The 23442-nt window shown below is 49.5% G+C and overlaps 4 protein-coding genes across 4 annotated transcripts; 3 read left to right on the top strand and 1 right to left on the bottom strand.

Moving 5' to 3' along the window:
- Nucleotides 1-1003: 1003 nt before the first annotated feature.
- On the bottom strand, nucleotides 1004-8764 carry FIBRA_05796 (uncharacterized protein; the record flags this gene model as incomplete). The annotated part of the gene is made up of 10 exons (XM_012327545.1): nucleotides 1004-1092; nucleotides 1562-3015; nucleotides 3066-3223; nucleotides 3275-3349; nucleotides 3402-5369; nucleotides 5451-5711; nucleotides 7564-7612; nucleotides 7666-8303; nucleotides 8357-8631; nucleotides 8680-8764. 10 exons carry the CDS (start codon nucleotides 8762-8764, stop codon nucleotides 1004-1006), a joined length of 5052 nt encoding a protein of 1683 aa, XP_012182935.1.
- Nucleotides 8765-10188: 1424 nt separating this feature from the next.
- Nucleotides 10189-13964, top strand: FIBRA_05795 (uncharacterized protein; the record flags this gene model as incomplete). The annotated part of the gene is made up of 23 exons (XM_012327544.1): nucleotides 10189-10847; nucleotides 10902-11043; nucleotides 11093-11163; nucleotides 11219-11326; nucleotides 11374-11420; nucleotides 11479-11541; nucleotides 11592-11631; nucleotides 11680-11752; nucleotides 11811-11846; nucleotides 11904-12054; nucleotides 12106-12178; nucleotides 12226-12274; nucleotides 12324-12452; nucleotides 12505-12582; nucleotides 12643-12738; nucleotides 12789-12845; nucleotides 12893-13023; nucleotides 13074-13219; nucleotides 13270-13284; nucleotides 13336-13372; nucleotides 13426-13683; nucleotides 13736-13846; nucleotides 13895-13964. 23 exons carry the CDS (start codon nucleotides 10189-10191, stop codon nucleotides 13962-13964), a joined length of 2640 nt encoding a protein of 879 aa, XP_012182934.1.
- A 502-nt stretch (nucleotides 13965-14466) lies between these two features.
- FIBRA_05794 (uncharacterized protein) lies at nucleotides 14467-19871 on the top strand (the record flags this gene model as incomplete). Its single annotated transcript, XM_012327543.1, has 20 exons — nucleotides 14467-14601; nucleotides 14661-14894; nucleotides 14948-15641; nucleotides 15692-16513; nucleotides 16563-16823; nucleotides 16879-17049; nucleotides 17090-17378; nucleotides 17435-17455; nucleotides 17512-17875; nucleotides 17925-18172; nucleotides 18224-18473; nucleotides 18523-18574; nucleotides 18626-18777; nucleotides 18831-18860; nucleotides 18909-19023; nucleotides 19071-19145; nucleotides 19198-19211; nucleotides 19260-19339; nucleotides 19562-19637; nucleotides 19692-19871. The coding sequence occupies 20 exons, from the start codon at nucleotides 14467-14469 to the stop codon at nucleotides 19869-19871; spliced, it is 4263 nt and encodes a 1420-aa protein (XP_012182933.1).
- A 287-nt stretch (nucleotides 19872-20158) lies between these two features.
- Nucleotides 20159-22872, top strand: FIBRA_05793 (uncharacterized protein; the record flags this gene model as incomplete). The annotated part of the gene is made up of 13 exons (XM_012327542.1): nucleotides 20159-20281; nucleotides 20332-20412; nucleotides 20463-20574; nucleotides 20628-20836; nucleotides 20892-20996; nucleotides 21046-21232; nucleotides 21283-21527; nucleotides 21575-21665; nucleotides 21716-21790; nucleotides 21843-22009; nucleotides 22060-22543; nucleotides 22606-22701; nucleotides 22754-22872. 13 exons carry the CDS (start codon nucleotides 20159-20161, stop codon nucleotides 22870-22872), a joined length of 2094 nt encoding a protein of 697 aa, XP_012182932.1.
- Nucleotides 22873-23442: the final 570 nt, after the last annotated feature.

Genomic DNA, 23442 nt, shown 5'->3' with positions numbered 1-23442 from the left:
TCCTAGTAAGCAGAGCAAGCTGCTTTCTTTGTTCTGTGTTGGTTCCACGAGATTTTTGCAATTCGCCTGAGACACCTGTCCGAGATGCTAGGCGGACAGAAAACCAGCCTTCACATCATATTGTGCAGACGACAGACCATGACGCATCCCTGTGGCCTTGGCTAGGTCTCAAATACCGACAACGTGTGATTCATTGCGTTCGTTACATGTATAGAAGCGTTTGCTTGTCTGCTCTCTAAGCGAGCGAGCGTAACGTCGCAGTTCCAATGGCAAATCATCCTGTATCGGCTAAAATGCTCCGAACGTACCCCTGTTCCAACTGGTCGAACCATCCTTCCACCCAACATGCCCCTGTAAAGACAGGCGAAAGTGTCAAATTGACGGGAAGAATTGTACGAAAGCATCCGGTGTACATCCCCAGCCAACAGATCCATAAGGAAGACAAGTGACAGGTCAACGCCAATACATCCCTCGTGATTCTTCACGTTGACCGCAGATGGCATGGTGCGCATTTATCCGGTTACACAACTCCGTTCAATACCGGAAGTACACACTGGCATATGGCCGCCGCGGACGTAAGTGTTTTAATATGTAGTCCGGGCAGGAAAAGCGACTGACCCCGGAATGACATAATATCGATTCATGAGCCGTGGGTACTTTACCGGCTATCCTACGACATATGGAATGTTTTCCATAGCTTTGTATTCCTGACTTGAAAGCTATAAACCGGCATCTGGAGCACAATTCCTAGTCGCTCATCGATTTAGTACTTTGCAGCATGCCATATGCCTCCAGAATAATCCAACTTCCGGACTTGGAAATCATGGGTTCCTGGCTATGGAAGAGAATTATTATCCCGGCCACTACGAGGAAGCGTAGGCCGAGTCAATATCTCGGCTGCACACAATCAAAGTCTTCCACCCGTAATCGCAGAGGGCATTCGACAAGGGCGATTTTTGTTCGTAGCCCAAACTATGTCCTCGCTGATGCCATCAACTCAGTTTTAGCTCCAGGCCTTGCAGCTGCCGTCGTCTATCCGAAACTCGGAAAAGGTAACGAGATGCTGCTCGTGGAATTTGAACATTGAGTTATCTAACAATCACCGATTCAGCCGCTCCACGTTGCAGCGAAATATGCTGGCAGTTAGCGCCAACAGGTCTCGTATTACAGACTAGCAGATGTATGTGAGTGTATGTATCAAGACTACCTCATAATAATATATTTGGACGAAACGAAGGTACAAAGCTAAGCAGAGTGACAACGAATAACAAACACATAGCCGTTATGAAAAATGATGCATGGACAAGAGCTTGCGAGTGCTCTGCTCAAGGCCGACGTGAGAAATTGCATGCAGGTATCATTCCTAGTGAGTCGTGAACAAGGTCGATGCGAGAAGCATGTACTTGCATAGAGCGGCCAGCACAATAAATAATCATGATCATGAAAGGAAGAAAGGCGTCCGAGGTAGCTACCAGGCTGCGCCGCGCTTACTCCATCGAGGTCATTGAATGGTCCAGCGTGTGGTAAGGGTACGACAATGTGTTCTCAATGCGGTGCGCACCGAGCTTCGGTGACACCATCTCATACTGTGATGCATCTATGCTTGGTCGGTCTTCTATTGATTCACTAGAACCATATGATCGCCCTTTCTTCGGAGGAGAGCCGCCTGATATTATGCGCGACGGCCGAGGGGGAGATGAAGATGTAGTTGACATTGATGAAAAGCTCGGGCTCGGACGTTGTCGTACCGAATTGCGGTGTGGATGAATGGCCGACTGACTCGCCCGCTTGGAACCTTGCGCGTGGGTGTATTCATCCGGGAGTGCAGGACTCGGTGGTATGTCACCCATCGGTGCAGACATTGATGTCGTCGAGCCACGCTTGGTCGTCCCATCAAGGATGCTCGGCCTGCGACGCTTGATGGGAGCGTCGCTGAGCAGCTCCGAACTCGAGCGTGGTGTACTCGCTGAGGAGTTTGTTTGAGCGTGGAGATTACCGGAAGCAGATTTCCACGACTTCAAAATAGATTTTCGCACGCCCCCCGACTTCTCTGGAATCATTGGAGGTGATGAAGACGGAGACGGGGTAGGAGGAAGTGGGGGAATTGCTGGCGACGGTTGTCGAGAACTGTCAAGCGGCGGTGTCCGACTGGGAACGATGGAGTTGCGAGATTCGGACATGAACTGCATGCTAGCAATGGAAGATTTCCGTCTCGGCTTCGAAGGCACCTGGGGTGCCTCTACCGCATAATCTCCAGGTTGAGGTGACTTTGAGATTGACCTCGATGTGCGTCGACCTGTAGGATACTCCTGGCTCACGCCATAGTTTGGGGATGTTCGCCCGGAATCAGGAGTAACTGCGCCAGAAAGCGATAGCTTATTATTGGTCTTCCGCCATAACTTCTTGATATTCTTCATGCTCACGAGCGGCGTACTCTTGGTATTCTTCCCTCCATCGTCCGATGTAACCGAGTCGAGAGAAAATCGACTGGATGGTGTCTGTGTATTCGCTCGATCATCAGGGTCAAACTGATCGTAAGGACCTAAAGACGTTTTTCGAATCGCAGGCGGTCGCTGTGCGGAAAAGCCTCCATTAGGAAGCGGTAGTGGTTCATCTTGATATCCGAGGGATTGCCGTTCCTCAGAAAGCCTGGATGCTTCCGCCTCAGAAGGGAATCTCCCGAAGGGGTCAGGAGACAGAGGGATAATAGGGGAATCACCACTTCGAGGTGTCAGCAGTGCAGGAGGCATGAGGGGAGGATAAAGTTCATGATCATCCCGCCTCTGCCGCCGGGAAGGGGATTCGGTTGAAACAGTACCTGAGCGTACCCTCTGTACCGGTGGACTAACCAAGGGCTCAGTGGTCACACCATTGAAAGCAATTCGAGGAGGTGAGAGAGGGCGACTCGTGCTCTCAGTATGAGATACTGAGTCAGATGATTTCCGCCCATTGACGCTGTTTGAAGAGTACGGAGTAACAGGTAATGATGTGTCATCCGCGCTAATAAACATCTCCCTTAAAACAAGTGTGATTAATCGAAGAACAACTTCGTTAGGTAAACGTACCTGTTTTGGGGTGACACATTTGTTCGCAGAGGACGATGAGGTGAAGAAAAACCCCATTGAGGTGGCGACAAGGTAGCGGAATGCGGAGTGCGCCGCGGACTCTCGCTATCGGTCGTCGGCTCCGATTGAAGACGTCGAGGGGATAATTGGATCAAATTCTGTTCAATGGAGGTCAACATATTTCAATGAACTTCTTTAAGATATCTTACCCTCTCAATCTCATCAAGCTGCGCCTTCATGATGAACTGACTGCGTCGACGATCGTGCGGGTCACTTTCGTCATACTTGATCCACCAGTTAGTATGAAAGACCTCAGATGCGATTCAATAGACATACCTCAATAGTATTGTCGTCAATGTTGAGTCCGAGGTCAAGCTCCTCGAAGAATGTCCCTACTCGTTTCTCCTCGTCTGGACTACGGACCATCTCATAGCCACCGCTCCGTGATAAATCGTCTCCAACATCGCGAGAGGACCCATCCGCTTCTTCAGTCGATCGCGAAGATCCTTCAAGATATGCAAGATGTGCGCTTCCAGAAGAGCTACTAGAGACATGTGGGCTGTCCTGAACGGCAAGGTCTTCGCCATTCGGTAGAGACGGCACCAGATTCAGCGGTGGAGGCGGCTGCTTCCGAGCACTGACTGATCCGGCTGTGGTTGGTGACGACTGGCGTTTGTTAGACGGAGGGGACGGTATAGATACAATGAGCGAGGGACGCGAAAGTTGATCCCAGAGTTCGGCAACCTCCTTTTCATCGTTGTCTTCCACTTTGTCATCCTCATATTCATCCGGGAGCGCGGAAAGCGAAGCACCATCAAGAGCAAGATTGACGACGTCGGGATTCGCATGTCGTAAATGTGGACTGGACTGTGCCTCTGCGTGCACTTCAGCCCACGTCTCAGCATCCGTGCCAAATACATCTTCCAGAGGGTCACCGTTGGTAAGCCCAATACGAGTGGTGGGATCATCGTCAGACACTTCCTCTTCCTCTCCATCCTCTGGATCTTCTGGGAGCTGAACGTAAGCACCGTCCATTATGGCTAGATCGGCAACTTGTTCTTCTTTGGAAATCAAAAAGCTGGGCATGGTACTGGCCTTCTGTACCTTCCCTACCAGTTCAAGCTCAATCGGTGCCCTCCTCAGCTCCTGGTCGTCATAGTCACTGGCTTCATCTTCATCACCGCTTCTCGATCTGGCGCGCCGACGCATCCCAAGACGACTTTCAGCACGCTTTGCATGGTTAGCCTTTCGACTACGGTGCCACGGTTCATACCATGCTGCTTTGCGGCGATCAATCTCAAACTCCACTTTCGCGAGGATGGGAATAAGCGAAGGAGAATGCAGACCGGGGAGAGGAAGATCTTCTGGGTGTCTATCGCTTGCTGAAACAGACGTCATTGACTCCGGATGCTCTAGTTCTGACCCAAAATTTGATGAGAAAGCAGAATTAGAGGCGGTAGAAGGCGAAGGAATCACAGACAGCTGCGACTGTGACATATCCGTTCTTCCGGCAGAGAATGGCGGGCGTAGAGCAGAGGACGGTGCATCATGAAGAAATGATGGTGATGCTGGAGACGAAGATGCGCCAATTCCAAGTCCAATCGGCCTGAGCCCGGCGGAGAGGCTTTCGTCCTTTTCGGTACGCACTACACGTAGCCAAATATGCCGCCATATTTCCTCCGAGATTCGCGGACCAGGCTCGTCAGGTTCGGGGGCGTCACAGCCATAAACAGACGGTGAAATGACGAGATACATGATCAAGCCGACTGCGCTGGGAAGGGCATATTCCTTCGCAATAGCAGCCAATTGACTTGACAATGTGGGGTAAACGGGCACAAGAATACCACGGCGGAACTGAGTATGATATCCCGATGCACTCGGAGGTGGAGGAAGTAAATCTGGATCGTCAAAGACCTCGGAATCATGAGGAAGGTGATTAGGCGGTATGACGTGGAGAAGATACTTCGTTGTTGAGGTGGACGTGAAGGTCTGGGCTGAAGTGGCGGATGGTGTAGGCGAACGCCGGAAATAATCAGGGAACGAAGACGAAGCAGACGAGCTAGGAACGGGTGGGGAAGATAGCGTCGCTCCATAAGAATGTACCGCAGGAAGGGGAGTCGATACGCCTAGTGCGTTGGCAAGCTTTGCAAGCCGGTGTGGGGGAAGGGGAGCGCGCGGCGGTCCCCACGCAGGTGTCGACACTGACGAGGTTGGCGAGGAAGCTGAAGCACGATCATAGTCGGACATAGACGGCATGACGATCATATAAAGCAGCAACGGCTCACGACCACACTCGACACGATACTATCATCTGCACGCAAGAATATGCAAGTACGGACGGTGAGCATATTTCAACACATTCATTACTCAAGGCCGAACACGCACCAGGGTGCACACTGCCGGCCTGAAGAAAGCAGGACACGCCGTAATTGGTGGGGAAGAAAGGAGGCGTACGGTGAATATATCCACGGCACTGAGACGGAGAGCGAGCTGGAGAAGGTCGCAACTGGGAACAAGTAGGCTGGTTACAAGAGACTCGAGAACCGAGACAACCGTGTGCACCAGACTCCCACCAGCCCCCGCGATCCCACGCGCCTCAGCCTCCAGATCGACGAGCCACCATCTCAGATCTGCCTTTATGGGCGCCTAGCAGCCCACTTTTCAGACGACAAACCGGGTCCAAGTCGCAGGCTTACCGTTACCTTTGTATCTCGTAGCCAGCAGGATACAGTTCATCTGGCCCTCTCATGAATTCTCCACGCCGTACCATAACCCATTGATTAAGTAGCATGATCACATCTGTTTTTGCTGTCTCTAGAGACTGATGATATCACTGATACTGTATACTATGATAGTTCGCCGAAGGAGCGTACAGTGAAACGTCCTGAGTTGACCAGCAGGTGTGCGGATTTCACTCTGGCCGCTTTGGAGCGTCGTCCCACCGCTCCTGGGTCGTCGACATGTACACTTCTAAGCGTTCTAACAATCGTAGCGGGTTACATCATACCTGAACTCGATTCCGGTCATGCAAATGTCGTTGATTGTTAATGAGGGATGATAGGGACCAAACCCATCAGTATGACTCAACCCCGTTGGCGGACGCATCGGCAGTTTCTGCACAGCTCCACGGTTTGATCTGTTGGCGCATATATATAGGCTGTTCTGGACATTCAGAGTATTACATTTCTGTTTGTTGTAACAAGTTTACTATGTGCGTTTTCCATTGATCCTTCTCGGGTCAAATCTGTTCAAGATTTAGACATATGCTTCCGGCATTATACCTTGCACAGCCATGGGTATCCGAGTACCAGTGTTCGGTACAGTTTGTGTTCGCTTAACATTATACTATAGTGACGTGCACACTTGAAGTCGCATATAACGTGTGTATTTCAAACGCACACGCTCGATACAACACATAATGCAGTACAACGTCCAACATATGTATTAAACCAACTCTAATACGACATGAATATAGCAGAGACTGCGACCTCGCGATTGTCCGACGAGTTGACGAAATGGGTACACACTACAGAGGAATGATACGCGCCTGATTCACATAGATCAAGATAAATGTGCATGTACGGGGTAGGGGTGCTGGATGATGATGGTGGACAATATTGTGTGGACTCTGGTATCCTTCGAACGATAAATCGTCGGTGACCGTCCATCAGCCAAACCAGGCGCGGCAGCCCCTCTCTGAGCCTGTCCACCCTCCCCGAACTAGAACCGCGGCGACGATCAAGTAAAAAAGGTGGAAGCTAAGTGGACGATGGGAAGATTGAGTATCGGGAGGTGTAAATGAGAATATCAAGGAACATGGGAAGGGAATGAGGGAATGGGCAATCATGAACAACACAGAGAGGCCGAGAGAGATGGTAGTGATAATGTATAACCTAATGCATACACGATCATCACAAGCGTACGGCGCAAGGGGAAAGTCATAAGCGGCGAGTGGGAAAGAGACGACTCCTACCGTCGCACTTTCGAGGTCGCAACGTAAGGAAGGCGTGGAAAGAAAAAGCGTCCGTACGGAAACAACTCCAAAGCAACATCATGTTACGGCGACCAAAAGGTATCGTCACCGAGGTTTGCGGGCTACCAGAAGCGGGACTGGGCGCGAGATCAGCGGACTACAAGGAAGGTCTTCATGCGACAGGGACGAGGGGATGGCCGGGAGAGAATTCTAGTCGGAGGATCAAGAGAGCTTTGAGACATGTATATGGCAAATCCGACGTTCTTCCGCGAATGACTGCGACCCGACTAGCCACGCGATCCGCTCGTCCCATCCCTAGACGTGCGCCGTAGATCAATATAATAAACCGACAACCATGGCGCCACCCGCAACTGGCGACCTATTCCGAAACCGAGCGCCACTCTGGCACCTTCCCTCCGCCCCCTTGCTCGGTCGTACTCCGGACGCGCTCAGAAGACTAGACTCCTCGTCTCCAACGAGGTACAGCATTTACCAATCTCCTCGAGTGATGCGCTGTTGACCCACAGCGCCAGCGCCAGCAGCTTGCTGCTGAAGACGAGTGTGAGAACGCAACCTAATAGAATGTATAAGCTCGCAAAATAAATGAATGACGATGATGCAGCTTACATCCGGTCGGGAATACGCGGCTCCTCATCCTGCGCAACCCTGCGCCTGCCGCCTACCTTGGCGCTAGTGCCTGCACTGCCCTCGTCGTGTGCTCGGTGCACGCTCCAGTCGAAGACATAATCGTATTGATATCCCTCACGAACAAAGAGGTCGCGGAACAGCTTGCGCAGGTAGGAGTAATCCGGTTTGTCATCAAAGCGGAGGGCACGGGTGTAGTTCAAGAAAATTCCAAATTCGTTGGGGAAGCCACGGCAAAGCACGTCTGTAGGGGTTGTCATCTTCTTCTCCATGATACGGTCATATTTCTGCTTCTTGGTGCCGGCTTTCAATCCCTGCCAAGGAAGCCCACCTCGCAAAAAGTACAGCAGAACATATGCAAGAGATTCGAGATCGTCGCGACGCGCCTGCTCGACGCCGAGATGAGTATTAATCGACGTGTATCGAGCAGTCCCCGTCAAGTTCTTGTTCTCTCTGTACGGAATATGAAGATGCGTCTTCGGGTCTCTGTACTTCTTCGCGAGGCCGAAATCGATAACATTCACTTGGTTACCACGTTTTCCAATTCCCATCAGAAAATTGTCAGGCTTGATGTCGCGATGGATGAAGTTGCGGGAGTGAATATATTCAATCCTCGAGATCTAACGGAAACATGTTTTCAGTCCCATACACCAAAAGATGACAATCAGCTCACGAGTTGATCCGCCAGGAGCAAAACCGTCTTCAGGCTAAACTTGCGACTGCAGAAGTTGAACAAGTCTTCGAGCGAGGGTCCAAGCAAATCGATGACCATGGCGTTGTAGTCGCACTCCGTGCCGAACCAGCGAACGAAGGGGACACCTACACCCCCAGCAAGCGTCTTGTAGACCTTTGATTCGTACTCGAGTTGAGGATGCTTCGCCTTCACGGATTCTAGCTTAATTGCGACCTCCTCGCCAGATATGATGTTGGTTCCGAGATAAATGTCACCTAACGTTGTTTGAGATATAAAAAAGACAGCGCATGCTCTCCACTTACCAAAAGATCCGGAGCCAATCTTCTTTCCTAGCCTGTACTTTCCGCCAACCCTGAGGTCTAGCTTGTGTGAAGTCGAATCGGCCATTGTGTCTGGATGTACAAATCTGGACATATACGGTGAGCAAAGAGAATATACAGCCAGTACAAAGAAAAGATGGATGGAAGCAAAGGGAACGACTGCTGACAAGTCTGGTAGTTAAACGCCTGAGGTGGACCAGCAGCAGCCTGGGAATACGACGCAGCACACTGCACGACGGCCAGCGAACACGCCTCTATCTGCCGGCATGCTCATCTGGCAGTAGCGGCGACGAACGCATCTTTACGTCCTGTGACACTCCTGAAGAGACACCAGTCGTCCGTGGGCGCGAGGCACCCTCGAGGCGAGTTGCGTAGATTATCCGATTCGTGGACAAATTGCAGACGAGAAAGCGACAAACCAACATACCTCTGAGTGTGTGGAGAATGGAAGGGATTGAAGAATGCGGGTGAAATAATGGACGACGAGAGCGATGAGGTGGTGAAGGTTGAGTACAAGGACGAAAGAGAGGCGGACGGAGACAATGTGGCGAGCTGAAGTCCGTGTGAAAAGTAACCTTATCCGGTCTTCATGCGGCCGTGCAGGCCGCCAGCCTTGCACCACCTCTCACGTCGAAATCGATCAATTCAGAGCTGACTCAAATTGACAAGCTCGTGCGGACGGCGGTCAGCGACTGTGCAGTTTTCAGTCTCAGTAGCTTACCAAAACGCCATGTATATATATGCTGTCGTCTGTAGCTGGCTACCGAATTAATCTGTAGGCTTCACTTGAGCATGAAGATTATTCAAGTCGTTTCTTCACCGCCTAGCTGTCTCGAGGTGCTGATATATTGTTTGATTGGCTCATAAACTTGAAGGAGCTCTTGATCGTCTTGCTGCGGTATTCGTATCTAGTCGTTAGAATCTGTTCAACCGCACAGTTGAGTGACTGTGCAGCATCGTATCTGTGGTGCGCGTATTACCACAATTTTGAAATTGCAAGGCATACGCCAGCTCTCGCTTTGAGCCTTCAATTTGTATAGGGGATCTGACATCGTTGACGACCCAACACCTCTGTCCATACTACTACGATTGCTTTCGGGACATTACGTAGTGAGCTGTTTTTTTAAATCAGACTGGAATACTCAGAAGGCCCCTCTGTGAGATTTTAAACGTGACACTGAGCTCAGCCGGCAGTGGGAGCCTCGAGAGCGAGACATATGGATTATCAAAGATCTACTGTACTTCAAGTTGAGTACCACTTTCCAGGATGTGAATAAAGCGGTTGCCAAATTTAGACATGATGGTTCAACAGAGCCTTGGCAAGGCAACTCAGTCTCCGACCGCGTCTTCGTTAGCAACGCAGCGATACCCATCTCCCGCTGGTTGGAGTCGCCTTCATTTCTTCCCTTCTCTCATTGCTGCCTATACACGAGCAGTCACTCTTTTATCGTGTCGCTCTCTTCGCATTTCGCTCTCTAGTCTTGTAGAACCATGGCTTACCGTACTCAGCCCCAACACGATCCCTACAGCCCGCGTTCTGGAAATAACATCTATCCGGACTATCCTCCTCCTAGTTCAACCACTAGTCTTGCCCCCGACTATCCACCTGTTCAGCAGCAGCAGTATCATGGTCAGGCCGGTCGCTTTCAGCCCGTCGACAACTACGATGCGCAATCTAGTTGGGAGACAAAATCCGCGAAATCTTTCCAGAGTGGTTTTGCCAGCTCTCAGACGCATCTTGTCCCTCACTATGAGATGAATCAAGTCTCCAGCAATGTGCCTCCCGTGCCTTCGCTCCCGTATCACCAGTACCAGCTGGATTATCCTCCAATGCAACAACTTAGACCAGGAGTTGGATGGTCTGTCGCCCGCGAAAAGCTTCTCAAACAGCGCGCGGTGAAGCAGGTCGAATTGCAGCAGGGGAATCTGGTCCTGGATATGCAGGCTCCTTCGTTCATCGTTCCCAAGGGAATGGAAGGCAATGAGGAGATGACTAAATTGCGATACACAGCGGCAACTTGTGATCCTGATGATTTTATGCGAAACAAGTACTCTCTTCGGCCTTATCTCTACAGCCGCCATACAGAACTGTTTATTGTCATGACTATGTACAATGAAGATGAAATATTGTTTGTGAAGACTATGAACGCGTAAGACGGTTTATTTTTCGACACAGCATTTTTCTGATGGGATGTGTGCCACAGCGTGATTAAGAACATTGCTCATTTATGCTCCCGCAGTCGTTCCAAGATGTGGGGCCCGAACGGGTGGCAGAAGGTCGTAGTCTGCGTAGTCTCTGACGGCCGAAGCAAAGTCAACAAACGGACTCTTCAAGTCCTGACTCTGGTATTTTGAATCTGGTGGTCAATATGTCGGTAGCTGACTCTGAATCTAGATGGGGTGCTATCAAGAAGGAGTTGCTAAAGACACCATCGGGGGCAAGGACGTCACCGCTCACATCTTTGAGTGAGCATCTGTATGGATGGCCTGTCACTTGTTCTCAAAAAGTTGACTGTTTTAGATTCACGTCGAACGTAGTCATCTCAGAGAAAGGGGAGGTGTCAAAGAGTGCCTGCCCAATTCAGATCATATTTTGTCTCAAGGAGCAGAACAAGAAGAAGCTGAATAGGTTTGTGAAGTGCTGGTATATTCACACACTTTCTGACCTCTGTTTAGTCATCGCTGGTTTTTCAATGCGTTCGGCCCACTCATACGTCCCAATGGTGATTAGTCCTAGTTTACGGGTTATAAACTGACATTAGAATTGTATTTCCACATCAGTCTGCGTCTTGCTCGATGTGGGAACCAAGCCAACTGGAACATCAATCTATGAACTATGGAAATGTAAGATCCGAATTTTTTCTGGCACCTGTACATACGGCTCATTTGTCCAGGCTTCGACAGGCATTCCAATGTAGGCGGGGCCTGCGGGGAGTACGTTTGACATTATCTGATTCGTGCTTCAGCTTATAAGTCACGCAGGATTTGTGTCGACACAGGAAAGGCGTGTTCTCTAATTCTGAAAAGTCCCTTAGCGGCATCTCAGAATTTTGAGGTATATATTAAAAATATCCTTGTATATGGGGCATTCGAGATCTGATGCCTCATTTTAGTACAAGATGTCGAATATCTTGGACAAGCCCTTGGAGGTAAGATAGGCGTTCTAAATCAGCCTCATTTTATACTGAACCGGTTTGTTCTGGTAGAGTGTCTTCGGTTACATTAGTGTGCTTCCTGGTGCATTTAGCGCTTACAGGTATAAAGCACTTCTCAACGGACCTGACGGAAAGGGACCGCTAGCTTCGTACTTCAAAGGAGAGGAGATGCATGGTGGGCACAGCCAAGCAGGATTGTTCGGTATGTCGTCATGTATTAGCGGTCTTCTGATCTGTAATGTTATGGTATTAGAACGAAATATGTATCTCGCCGAAGACCGAATTTTATGTTTCGAAATTGTAACCAAGAAACGAGAGGGCTGGGTGTACGTACTTCTATTTGGTCTCGTTGACTTGGCTCATCTTCCATCAGCCTGAAGTACGTTAAAAGCGCGAAAGCGTCCACTGATGTACCGACCACCGTTAGTCTTCATCTTACGCGATTATGCTGCTGTCTCTGACAAATGACAGGTCCCCGAGTTCATTTCACAACGCCGTCGCTGGCTGAACGGCTCCTTATTTGCTACAATTCATTCGACTGTGTTTTTCTGGAGGATTTGGACATCTGGACAGAATCCCTTCAGAATGCTCCTTCTCCAAGTATTACATCCACATTTTCGCGCTACGTCTAATACTGATGTCCCTTCAATAGTTCGAGTTCATATATAACGCGGTCCAGCTACTTTTCACTTGGACATCTCTGGCGAACTTCTACCTGGCTTTCTTCTTCGTGAGATTCCAAACTTCCACTCTACATTTAGTCATTTTGTAACGTGGGAGTTGGTTACAGTTGGTGTCTTCTGCCACATCTGGCCAGGGTTCGAACAATGCGTTCAATTTCCTCAGCAATAGCGCCGGTCAGGACATCTTTGAAGTGTTCCTGAAGGTAATGTCCATTTCTCATTGAGATATCGCGATCTCACAAACACATATTAGCTCTATATCGCTCTGCTTTTCGTAGTCACTGTCTGTTCCCTCGGAAACAGGCCCCAGGTATGATTGTTTTACTGTCGTTTGATCCAGTTCTCAATCTGTCTCAGGGTTCAAAATGGATCTATGCCATGTGTATGATCCTCTTCGGCTTATGCAATATCATCACACTGTGGTGTGCTGGGTATACGGTGTATCTCGCGGTGCCCCATACACTTACCGGATGGGAGAATTTCCCAAAGTGAGTAGTTGACTGCTGAGGTCGACCTCACGGCTAGATCTATTTCACAGTCTCGTGAAGACCAACGCTACATTCCGCGACATTGTCATTTCTTTAGCAGCCACGTATGGCCTGTATTTCATATCGTCATTCATACATCTTGAACCGTGGCACATGTTCACGTCATTCTTGCAGTACATGTTTCTTCTCCCGAGTTGTGAGTGTCCATGCCTTTCATACTTTTAAACTGTCTGATCCTCTGATTAGATGTCAATATCTTGAGTGAGTGGGAACTGGACTTTATATGATCATGACCTCACGTAGTCGTTGTAGTGATGTATGCCATGTGCAATCTGCACGACGTGACATGGTATGCCACATTATCCTGCCTTGTAATTTTAACGTATACCGAAATTCTTCTAGGGGTACGAAAGGCGACAACGGTTCTGCAAAGGACCTTGGTGGAGCTAAGAAAGTGAAGGACAAGAATGGCAAGGAGGTTTTAGAAGTCGAGTTGCCCTCCGCTAGAGAGGACGTTGACCAGCTGTGGAATGCTTCACGCTATGCGTTATCTGTGAAACCCACTGAGGAGAAGGAACATCGTGATGCAGCCACGAAGCAAGCCGACCAAGACCGCAACAGCCGGACAAATGTAGTTCTCGCATGGGTTGGGACAAACATGTGTGTCTTCCTTATTTGTACTTGCAATGTTCCATTCATGAGCCGGCGACAGGATCATGATTCTTGTTTTTACCTCGAATATTTTCATCAATTGGGTGGAAGCCCATGTTTCCGGCACAGATGGTTCTTTCAACCCTTACCTCAGCTTCCTTTTCATTTGCCTGTAAGTCACTCTGTGTATTCCTGTTCGATGACTGACGCATATTGCCAGGGCTGGGCTTTCTGCTATTCGTTTCACGTGTTCTACTATATACCTACTGCTTCGACTTATCGGTCTCTGAACGCGCATCTGAAACGTTTACCTTCGCTTCCTGTAGTTTCTGGTACAGTATATCTCCAACTCATGTCGTATCTTCGCTAGGTCGTCAGATCGTCTACTGGAGTGTCTCCATAGTTTGTGTACTTCAGAGAATATACCCGCCTTTGAATGACCCTGTAGTGGCACGAATGATGGCCGCCTCATCTTCTTCCGTGGTAAATAGTATTACCATTACTATACTGATCTTATTTACATACTCACGTGTCATTTGGCAACCGGTGACTAGTGACGTTACAGGCGTTAAGCCGCTGAGCGGCTATGTCACTTGCCTGAGTTTACGATGAGCAGCGCTCCTTCGCCTTGCCCTCACTATAACGGCGCAGTTACTTGCAAGACCAACATCATCAAGCTGACGGAATTCCGCACAGCATGGATTCACTGGACGGTGCGACGGCGTATCACAAACACCCTGTAGTTATGCTACTTTCTGCTTTTTTCTGGGTGATACGTACGTGCATGCAATCATGGTCGATTGGCATGGCTTAACAGAGAGCTCCAAAGTTTGGGTACTATCATGGATCAAATCCCTCGTTGCTTTCGCGACGATTACGATACCGACATGGATATATGCCGTCTTGTCTTATTCTATGACGCTCACTGTATGGCAGGCTACATTCGTCGTCAAGTTTCCACTAAGATCACTACTTGATTCTAACAGCTAAACTTCTGGTCGTTTGCAATAATGTTCATTCTATCTGCCGTGGCATTGAACTACTGGATCAGATTTCGCTACCTCAACACCTACACACATTTGAAGGAGCCGCCGCTCCAGAAAGCCGATGCTCAAGAACTGAATCCTGACGTTAATGTACCTGAACAAACGCCAGCGTTTCATAACTATCTGGACGAATTCTTGCAAGCAATCCGAATATTTGGTTTCTTAGAGAAGCCGGTGTGTCCTCAGAACGCATATTGACAAGAGAAACTGCTCATCAGGTATATCAGGTTTTTCACGAACTTGCAAGACATCTCCAGACCAGAAGACTCATTGCGGGGGACTCTTTATCTCTAGACCAAGACAAGAGTTTTTATTGTGTCATTGATGGAAACGTTCAAGTGTTCGCCCGCACAGGACTGCCGCCTCAGCAGCACGAAAGCGGCGTTTGGGATGGAGATAGCATGAATGGATATCAACTACTAAACCAAGTTGGTTCCGGTGGAACTCTCTCAAGCCTCTTCACTATACTTAGCCTCTTCACTGAAAATGTGAAAATGAGTTGGCAAGACAGCGATTCGATCGACGACGACGTTCAATCTGTCGACATTCCGCTACACCTAGCAGGCTCACCCATTCAGACACGTCCTCGACGGTCTAATTCAGATGTGTCACATCTTGACCTCACGTCTCCGCGGTCGAGCGCTCGCAGGCCGTCCGTGTCTTCCTCTGGGTCTACTGTCCATCCTGTGGATACACATCCTCACAGTGGACGATCTGGATCATTGAATGAGCGAATGTTTAGAGCGCAATCGTCCTCCACTCCCTCCGAACGACCGGCTCCCAATGTCGTGACGGACCAAGAGGGTCATTATAGTGTCGTTGCTCGCGCAACAGAAGACAGCAGCTTAGCTGTTATTCCAGCTGAAGCATTTCGCAGGCTCACGAAGAAGTTCCCGAAAGCCACTGCTCACATTGTCCAAGGTAAGAGCTCTACTAGACAAAACATCGAACTGGTGCTAACGCACGCCCAGTGATTTTGACTCGTTTTTCCCGAGTGACATTCAACGCCGCACACAATTATCTCGGGTTGACTACTGAGGTTCTGCGGACCGAAAAGGCAATTAATGATATCGCTTGTCATCCGCTTCCGCCAGCATTTTACGAAAGTGGTCTCAAGCAACTTCGACAGCGTTTTGACAGCGTCTCCCTTCAAGATGACTCTGACACGGACAGCGATTACTTTGCAGAGTCTGTACCCTCTCAGAGCGCATCTTCGGTGTTGGGCAAGGACGCCAAAGGCAGATTGACAGATAGCCCCACTGTCTCATACAGTTCCCCGATCACCCCATTTCGAGGCCAAACCCCTCGTCAAACCGTACAAGCTGGTGATCTACACACATCCACAGGCCATTCGGCTGACCTAGCAAGACCTATCATACGATCTTTTAGCACTATATATGGATCTCGTGAGTCGCTTCACAAGCGGGAAATCTTGATCGCACCCCGCGAGGAGCGCAGCCGTCGTGCAAGGTCGTTGTCTACAGATGAATTTGACCTCAGAGATGAAGTCATGTCTTGCATAGCTAAATCCATTGGCCTCATCCAGCCCCCTATTAGCGGAGAAGATTCTGTTGAGGCATCACCGGCGTTCCCACCAAGCGACTCTCGGGGTGTTTTCAAATCATCTTTTGGGTCTCTATCTCTCTTGGACATTGGCGATGATGCGGCATCGAGCGCGACTGGTGCTTCCTCGACTGTCGGCGACGGATACTTGAGTGGTCTCGACAATGAGGTTGAGATCCTATTCTTCCCGGCTGGCTCTGTTCTGGCAAGGGCGGGTGATAGAAACACAGGTATGGGTTTTTGTTGTGGTAAGTATGTCTCTCACCGATGGGTATACAGGTCTGTTCTACGTCATTGAGGGTTTTCTGGATATACTCCTTCCTGCAGGTAAACATTCTGATACTGAGGGGAAGAGTAAGATGACCTCCGCTGGCAGTGATGGACGACCGGTCCGGCGTCAAGGTAGTGAAATCTTTACAACAGATCACTCCACGGCTCCCGAGAACAGTGGATCCAAGCTTTATTCGGCTCGCGACCCGAGAGACTATGCACAGAAGCCGCTGTTTACTGTCAGACCTGGAGGTATAGCAGGCTATCTCTGTGAGCACGCACTACATCATAAGTCACATTTATGATGCGAATGAAACTTGATTAGCCTCCCTTTGTCAGATTGCTTCATATGTTGACATAGTAGCTAAAACAGACACATATGTCGGTTTCCTTCCGTCAACTGCTTTGGACCGCTTATTGGAAAAACGTCCTATTGTCTTGCTGACGTTAGCAAAACGACTCATCTCGCTGTTATCGCCCATAGGCAAGTACGCTAGTTTTGAAAGGGAAACTCTAGCATCTCATGATCGTTGTAGTGCTCCATATCGATGGTTCCTTAGATTGGGTGCAAGTCAATGCTGGCCAGATTCTATGGCGACCTGATGACGCCAGTGACAGTTTCTACATTGTCATAAACGGTCGTCTGCGTGCAATTACTGACAAAGCAAACGGCGGCATAAGCATTCTCGGGGAATACGGTCAAGGGGATACTGTAGGAGAGCTGGATGTCATCGCCGATTCCCCTCGGAGAAGTACACTGCATGCTATTCGTGATACCGAATTGATCAGGATGCCACGAACGTTATTTAATGCGATATCGTCTCGGTAAGTCAATTGCATCCCCATCCCAGTTTCTGCTTTGAACCTTACACTATCCCTAGAAATCCGCTAACGACCGCCCGGTATGTATCTAAATTTTAGTGTGCGAAAGTTGGGGCTGATTAGCAGTTCCCTGTAGGATTTTGGAGATGATCGCGTCTCGCGTGAGGAACGAATTTGATTCAACAAATAGAGGCATCCCTTCAGAGTTATCTCGCAGCAATGTGAATCTGAAGACGGTAGCAATCCTTCCTGTGTCACGCAATATTCCTGTGGACGCTTTCGCTCGTAAATTACACGCAGCTCTTGAAGGCATAGGGGCACCAACATCTTTTCTCAACCAGTCATCGGTATCAGATCACCTAGGGCGCCATGCATTCACAAGGATGGGTAAACTGAAAGCAGCGGGATGGCTCGCAGAACAGGAACAAAGATACCGATTGGTGTTATATGTTGCAGACTCGGCAGTCAGCAGCTCATGGACTCAAACTTGCATTCGACAGGTACTCACAAGTCTCTAAATCAATATTCCCTTCTGATGACATTAGCTAGGCTGATTGCGTCATGGTGGTCGGAATGGGAGATGACCCAAGTATTGGGGAATATGAGAGACTTCTACTGTCTCTTAAAACGACAGCGAGGAAGGAGCTTGTCCTCCTTCACTCAGACCGTTCTGTTATTCCGGGATCTACCCGACAATGGCTCAAGGCATGTCGACACGCACTGTTGTTTTTGACATTGTTCTTATCTTACTTTAGATTCGGCCTTGGGTCCAACAACATATCCACGTTGAGCTACCTGTGGGTTGATTGAGAAACATATCTTCGTGAAATTCACTTACGATATGCGAGCTTGAAGGACATTATCTCCTCGATTCCACGCGCGACAGCGGTCCATCAAGACCCGGCTGCAGTCACTGCTCTCAGAAACCTGAGGAACTTAGTACAAAGCGAGCTCAAGAAATACCGCGGGGGAGCCTCGAGTCCCCGGCCTCAGCGAGGCCAAAATGCAAGCGACTTCGCTCGGTTGGCACGACGACTATGCGGGAAGTCCATTGGCGTAGTACTTGGGGGAGGAGGTGCGAGGGGTATCTCACATCTGGTAATTTTTCTTTCGATAGTCATGCTTATATCCTAAAATTTGATCTTAGGGAGTATTGCGTGCTCTGGAGGAATACGGAATCCCGATAGATATCGTTGGCGGTAGGTGCAACTATTCGTAATTTGGCGCAACAAGTAATCCTGTTGCCGTAGGAACCAGTATGGGTGCATTCGTTGGCGGCCTGTATGCCCGGGAGGGAGACATCATTTCGAGTGCTGGTCGAACTAAGCAATTCAGCGCGAGAATGGGCAACTTCTGGAGGTTACTGTCGGATGTCACCTACCCCATAGTGGCCTACACGACAGTGAGTGTCCTTCTGTCGAATGATGCTCGTGTTCGTAATCAGGACTATGTTAGGGACACGAGTTCAATCGAGCAATATACAAGGTTAGTTGTCATTCGTCACATTAGCGTGATACGCTTACCGCCACATAGGCTTTCTATGATCTTCATATTGAGGATATGTGGCTCCCATTCTTCTGCAATTCCACTAACATCAATACGTCTCGTATGGAAATCCATGAGACAGGTTTCGCTTGGCGATACATCCGTGAGCATCGGTTTTGCTTTTTCGCTCCCATACTCACTCGACAATAGGTGCGTCGATGACACTGGTGGGTTTACTCCCTCCATTATGTGATAATGGAAATATGCTTGTGGATGGTGGATATAGTAAGTAATATGTCTGCTCCCGGGAAAATTCACTCTTATACATGATACACAGTTGATAATCTTCCTGTGCGTATGTTCCCTCTGCCTCAAATCATCAAGTATTAACCATTGCAGGTGTCCACTATGATGGGGATGGGAGCGAGCGCAGTCATTGCGTCTGATGTCGGTTCGGCAAGTCGATATCGTCCTGTTATGTGTGCTATCTGTTGACCGCTTCCATAGTTAGATGACAACTCGCCGAGAAATTTCGGGGACTCGATTTCTGGATGGTGGCTTCTCATCAATCGCTGGAATCCATTCTCGAATGCGCGGAGCGTCCCAGCCATTACGGAACTGCAAAGCCGCCTCGCATAGCAAGTCTTCTTTGTGTACCAATGTGTGTGGGTGGAGGTTGCTCACATTAATGTCACTTACAGTGTGTCAAGCGTGAAGACATTAGAAGAGGCGAAAGTCGCCCCAGGCTGCCTGTACATGGGTATGCCTGTGCAAGAGGTGAGAGATGTTAGTCATAGCTTTGATTGATCTTATACGCGGGCTATCTTGTAGTTTGGTACATTGCAAATGGGGAAGTATGAAGAAATTCAGAAGAAGGGGTTTCAGGCCGCCATGGACTTTCTGTCGAAATGGGATGAAGAAGGACGTTTGCCTTCTGCGTATGTTGGAGATACCCAGACCTCCAGTACAGCCAAGACCAGAGGCAAGCCTGCTCGTCGCAATTCTATATAGTTCGGCAGTTGTGATACTTCCATTTTTCTACTTCCATTTTTCTAATCCTGTGTGATGATTTCTGGGGAAACGGAACTACGCTCCGAAAGCTTCATAATCGTCTGAAACACCGTATTCTCAGATTCATGCCCATTATCTAAATGCGTGCTTTCTGAGGTGTTTGATTCTGTACCTCTGTAATAATGATGTTGCCAAACGCATGCGGCATAGTGCGGTGCCGCAACGCGATCTCCACGTGGGTAGCGCGTCGACTGGATGCGGTGGCGCGCTCTTCAGGCGCTCTAAACATGGCTACAGCGTCATCTACCTCCGACGTTCCCTCAAAGCAGAACGGTGGCACGGGTACGTCTTTGGATGTATCAGTTCTGAGAGAGCTGGCGAAAAAAGGTCTCGTCGACGCCCTTAATTCTGTACGTTCGCATCTTGTCGTCTGCGGCGGTCGCATAGAAACTTCGATTAGGTGAATGGTGCCAAGACGCTCGTTCTTGACCCGACGTTGGCAGGGCCGCTTGGGCTCGTGACGGAGGTTTCGTTACTCAAGGTGCCCACTCTTTCAAGACTCGGATCCCAGGGCGCTGAATATTCCTACAGCATCATGGTGTGGACAAGATGTTCTGGCTCGAATCGGGACCTTTAACTGCTGCCACAACCAATATCGTGTACTTATGTCGGCCACTCGTCAAGTGGGTGAAGATAATAGCTGGTAGGCCTGGTCATTGGTGTGAATCTTCCTCTTCACGTATGTGAGGCGTGCAGATCAGCTAAAGCGGCTTGCGCGAGAGCCTTCGAAACACACCTATACGTTGCTACTGGTTCCTCGAATGTCCACGCTCGTAACCCGGATATTGGAGGAGGAGGGTGTACTTGGCGACATTACCATCTCATCCTACAACCTGCAGTTCATCCCTTTGGCCGATGATGTTGTTTCACTCGAGTTGGATAACGCATTCAAGGATATGTGGGTGGTAAGATCATCATGCATTTGTCGAAGTTAATTCTGCCTGATACATTGGCTATGAGGATGGTGACGAGACAACGATTTACGATTCTATGCAAGCCCTCATGACTTTGCAGAAGCTGTATGGCACATTCCCCCGCGTCATGGGTAAGGGCGACTACGCTTGCGTAAGTTACAAGGCTGTATTGTTGAATTTTACAAATGACGATCAGGCAGCGTCTGACGAGCCTTCTTACTCGGCAAGCTCAAGACGTTTCAGATAGTAATACTAACATGCTGAACGCGGGGTCTGGCCGACTGGATTCATTAATCGTAATTGACCGTGGAGTAGACATGATCACACCTTTACTGACCCAACTCACATACGAGGGGCTCATTGATGAGTTGTGCCGGATTCGAAATTGTGAGACATCCGTTTCATCTATGTAAAAGCCTTGATTCACCAAGCACCAGCGCATGTCGAGATTCCAGTGTCGCTGCTTGCTGCGCCAACTGTTCCCGCACAGCAAGATGCCGCTGGATCGTCTAGTACTACAGCCCCACCGGCCCCTGGATCGTCACTGACAAAGGAAAAACGGAAGAAGCACCATCTCACAACTACGACTGATCCTCTTCTTGCTGAACTACGGGATCTCAACTTCTCTTCAGTGGGCCGCAAGCTTAACCAGGTCGCCCGCCGTCTGGACGAGGATTACAAGGTCTGTGCTGAAGCGCACGCCATGACCTGAACTCACTTGACTATCAGCTTAGGCATCAAGCAAAGACGGTTGCGCAGCTGAGAGACTTTGTCGGCAAATTAGGTGGACTACAGTCTGACCATCAATCTTTAAGACTTCGTGAGCTCTCCTAGTGTATGTACAGGCGCTTCTCTGATAACGGTGTACAGACACTGGGCTTTCAGAGTTACTTGTCCCCCTCACTCGGACAGAACAATTCAACAAATCACTTGAAATTCAGCAAAGTGCGTACTCCGGACAGATCGAACGAAGGCACTAGATCCATATGACTGCTAGATCTTCTCGCTTCCTATGATATTTCGGCGCAGCTCACTGCCATCGAAGAGATGATTGCCCAAGGCGCTGAAATGCAAATAGTAGTTCGACTGCTATGCTTAGCTAGCGTTACTGCTGGTGGAATCAAGCTTAAGACTCTCGAGAACCTTAGACGGGAAATTTTACAGGTATCTGCAGCTTTCTCTTCAACCAGTATAGCGCTAAATGCTGCTGTCAGGCATATGGATACAACTTGCTACCTCTGCTTCTCTCGTTATCATCACCTCCGCTCTCTATCCTGGTTCCCAACCCCCTTCCGCCTTCGACACTAATCTCAGCGGCAGCGTCCAAATATCCATACACTTCCCTCCGGAAGTCTCTTCGTCTGCTCCTCGATGACCAGGATAGTGTGGATGACCTGGAAAACGATATAAGCTACGTCTATTCTGGCTATGCGCCCATCAGTATTCGGCTCGTGCAGTGTGTTGCGCAGAAGGGTGGCGTGCTGAGCAATCCTTCCGGAGACAAGGAGAAGAAGCCGAAGGACAACGCGGACGCAGATACAGGCAAGGTGCAATCTGTCAGCAAGGTCCAGGCGCATCCGATTGTCGGGTGGAAAGGGTTCGAAGACGTTGTGGCCAGTATACCCGGGGGTACTACGGATATTGTGCAGAAGGTACCTGGAGGAGTGCACGGCGCTGTGCCAGCGACAGTGCCATTGCGTGAGTAATTTGCGACGGAAACTCCCTGTACCCTATCGCTAATCTATAGGGTGTGGCCATAGTAAAAGATCAGCCCACGACAACCGTGGTCTTCTTCCTTGGTGGTTGTACGTACACTGAGATTGCCGCACTCAGATGGGTTGGCCGGCAAAGCCGAGGTGCGATCTCACGCTTGTCATGATGGGTTGTTTCTCAATCGTATATTCGCAGGGAGGAATTTCCTGATAGCTACGACAGGTATCGTGAACGGCGCGAGCTTGGTAGAGAGCCTTGCAAGCATTGAGCGTGCCTCAGCGTCAGGACAGTCGAAAGACGCAGCACTTTTATAACAAGGAGCGTCTGCGTGGCAAAGACAAGGGGGAATGCGCATCCGTTTCAGGTGAGATACACGGAATGGGGCCGTTATGATAAAATTACAGGCATTTCCCCTTTATTCCTCCAATTTTGTATCCGTGGCATAAGTTCCTTGACTTTTAATGGAACTTTAGTGGAATGCAGCAAATGCTACTGAAGTGTGTCCGTCATATTATATATACATCATGACGCAATTCATAAAATGTATGAGCGCTTTCGGTGCCAGCAACTCCGTACGATGACTGGAGCATTTACACTCGGCAGAGACTCTGACTGGCCAGGTAGAGTGTCCCGGCACACCAGTGTCGGTGAATTCGGTCAGGTGGTGCCAAATTGCTAACCCAACTAGGGTTTCCTGGGGACATGGGCGCTCGAGCCGGCCCCGCCGGGTATGTCCCGTGGCTAGTGGCTGGACGTGCAGCCCGGACACGGGTGAGGCCTTGAGGTCGCGGTGAGGAAGGTCCTGGCGGGCCTACGCTGTACAACTCGTTTCTCTCTAAGCTCGCCACGCAATCGCACTCATATACCTCAAGACGGAATCCGCA

This window comes from Fibroporia radiculosa (genome assembly GCF_000313525.1).
Source record: "Fibroporia radiculosa TFFH 294 genomic supercontigs, scaffold5196, whole genome shotgun sequence".
In the NCBI taxonomy this organism is placed as follows: Eukaryota; Fungi; Basidiomycota; class Agaricomycetes; order Polyporales; family Fibroporiaceae; genus Fibroporia; species Fibroporia radiculosa.
Note: the sequence above shows the minus strand (reverse complement) of the source record. Positions and strands in the feature narration are given on the sequence as shown.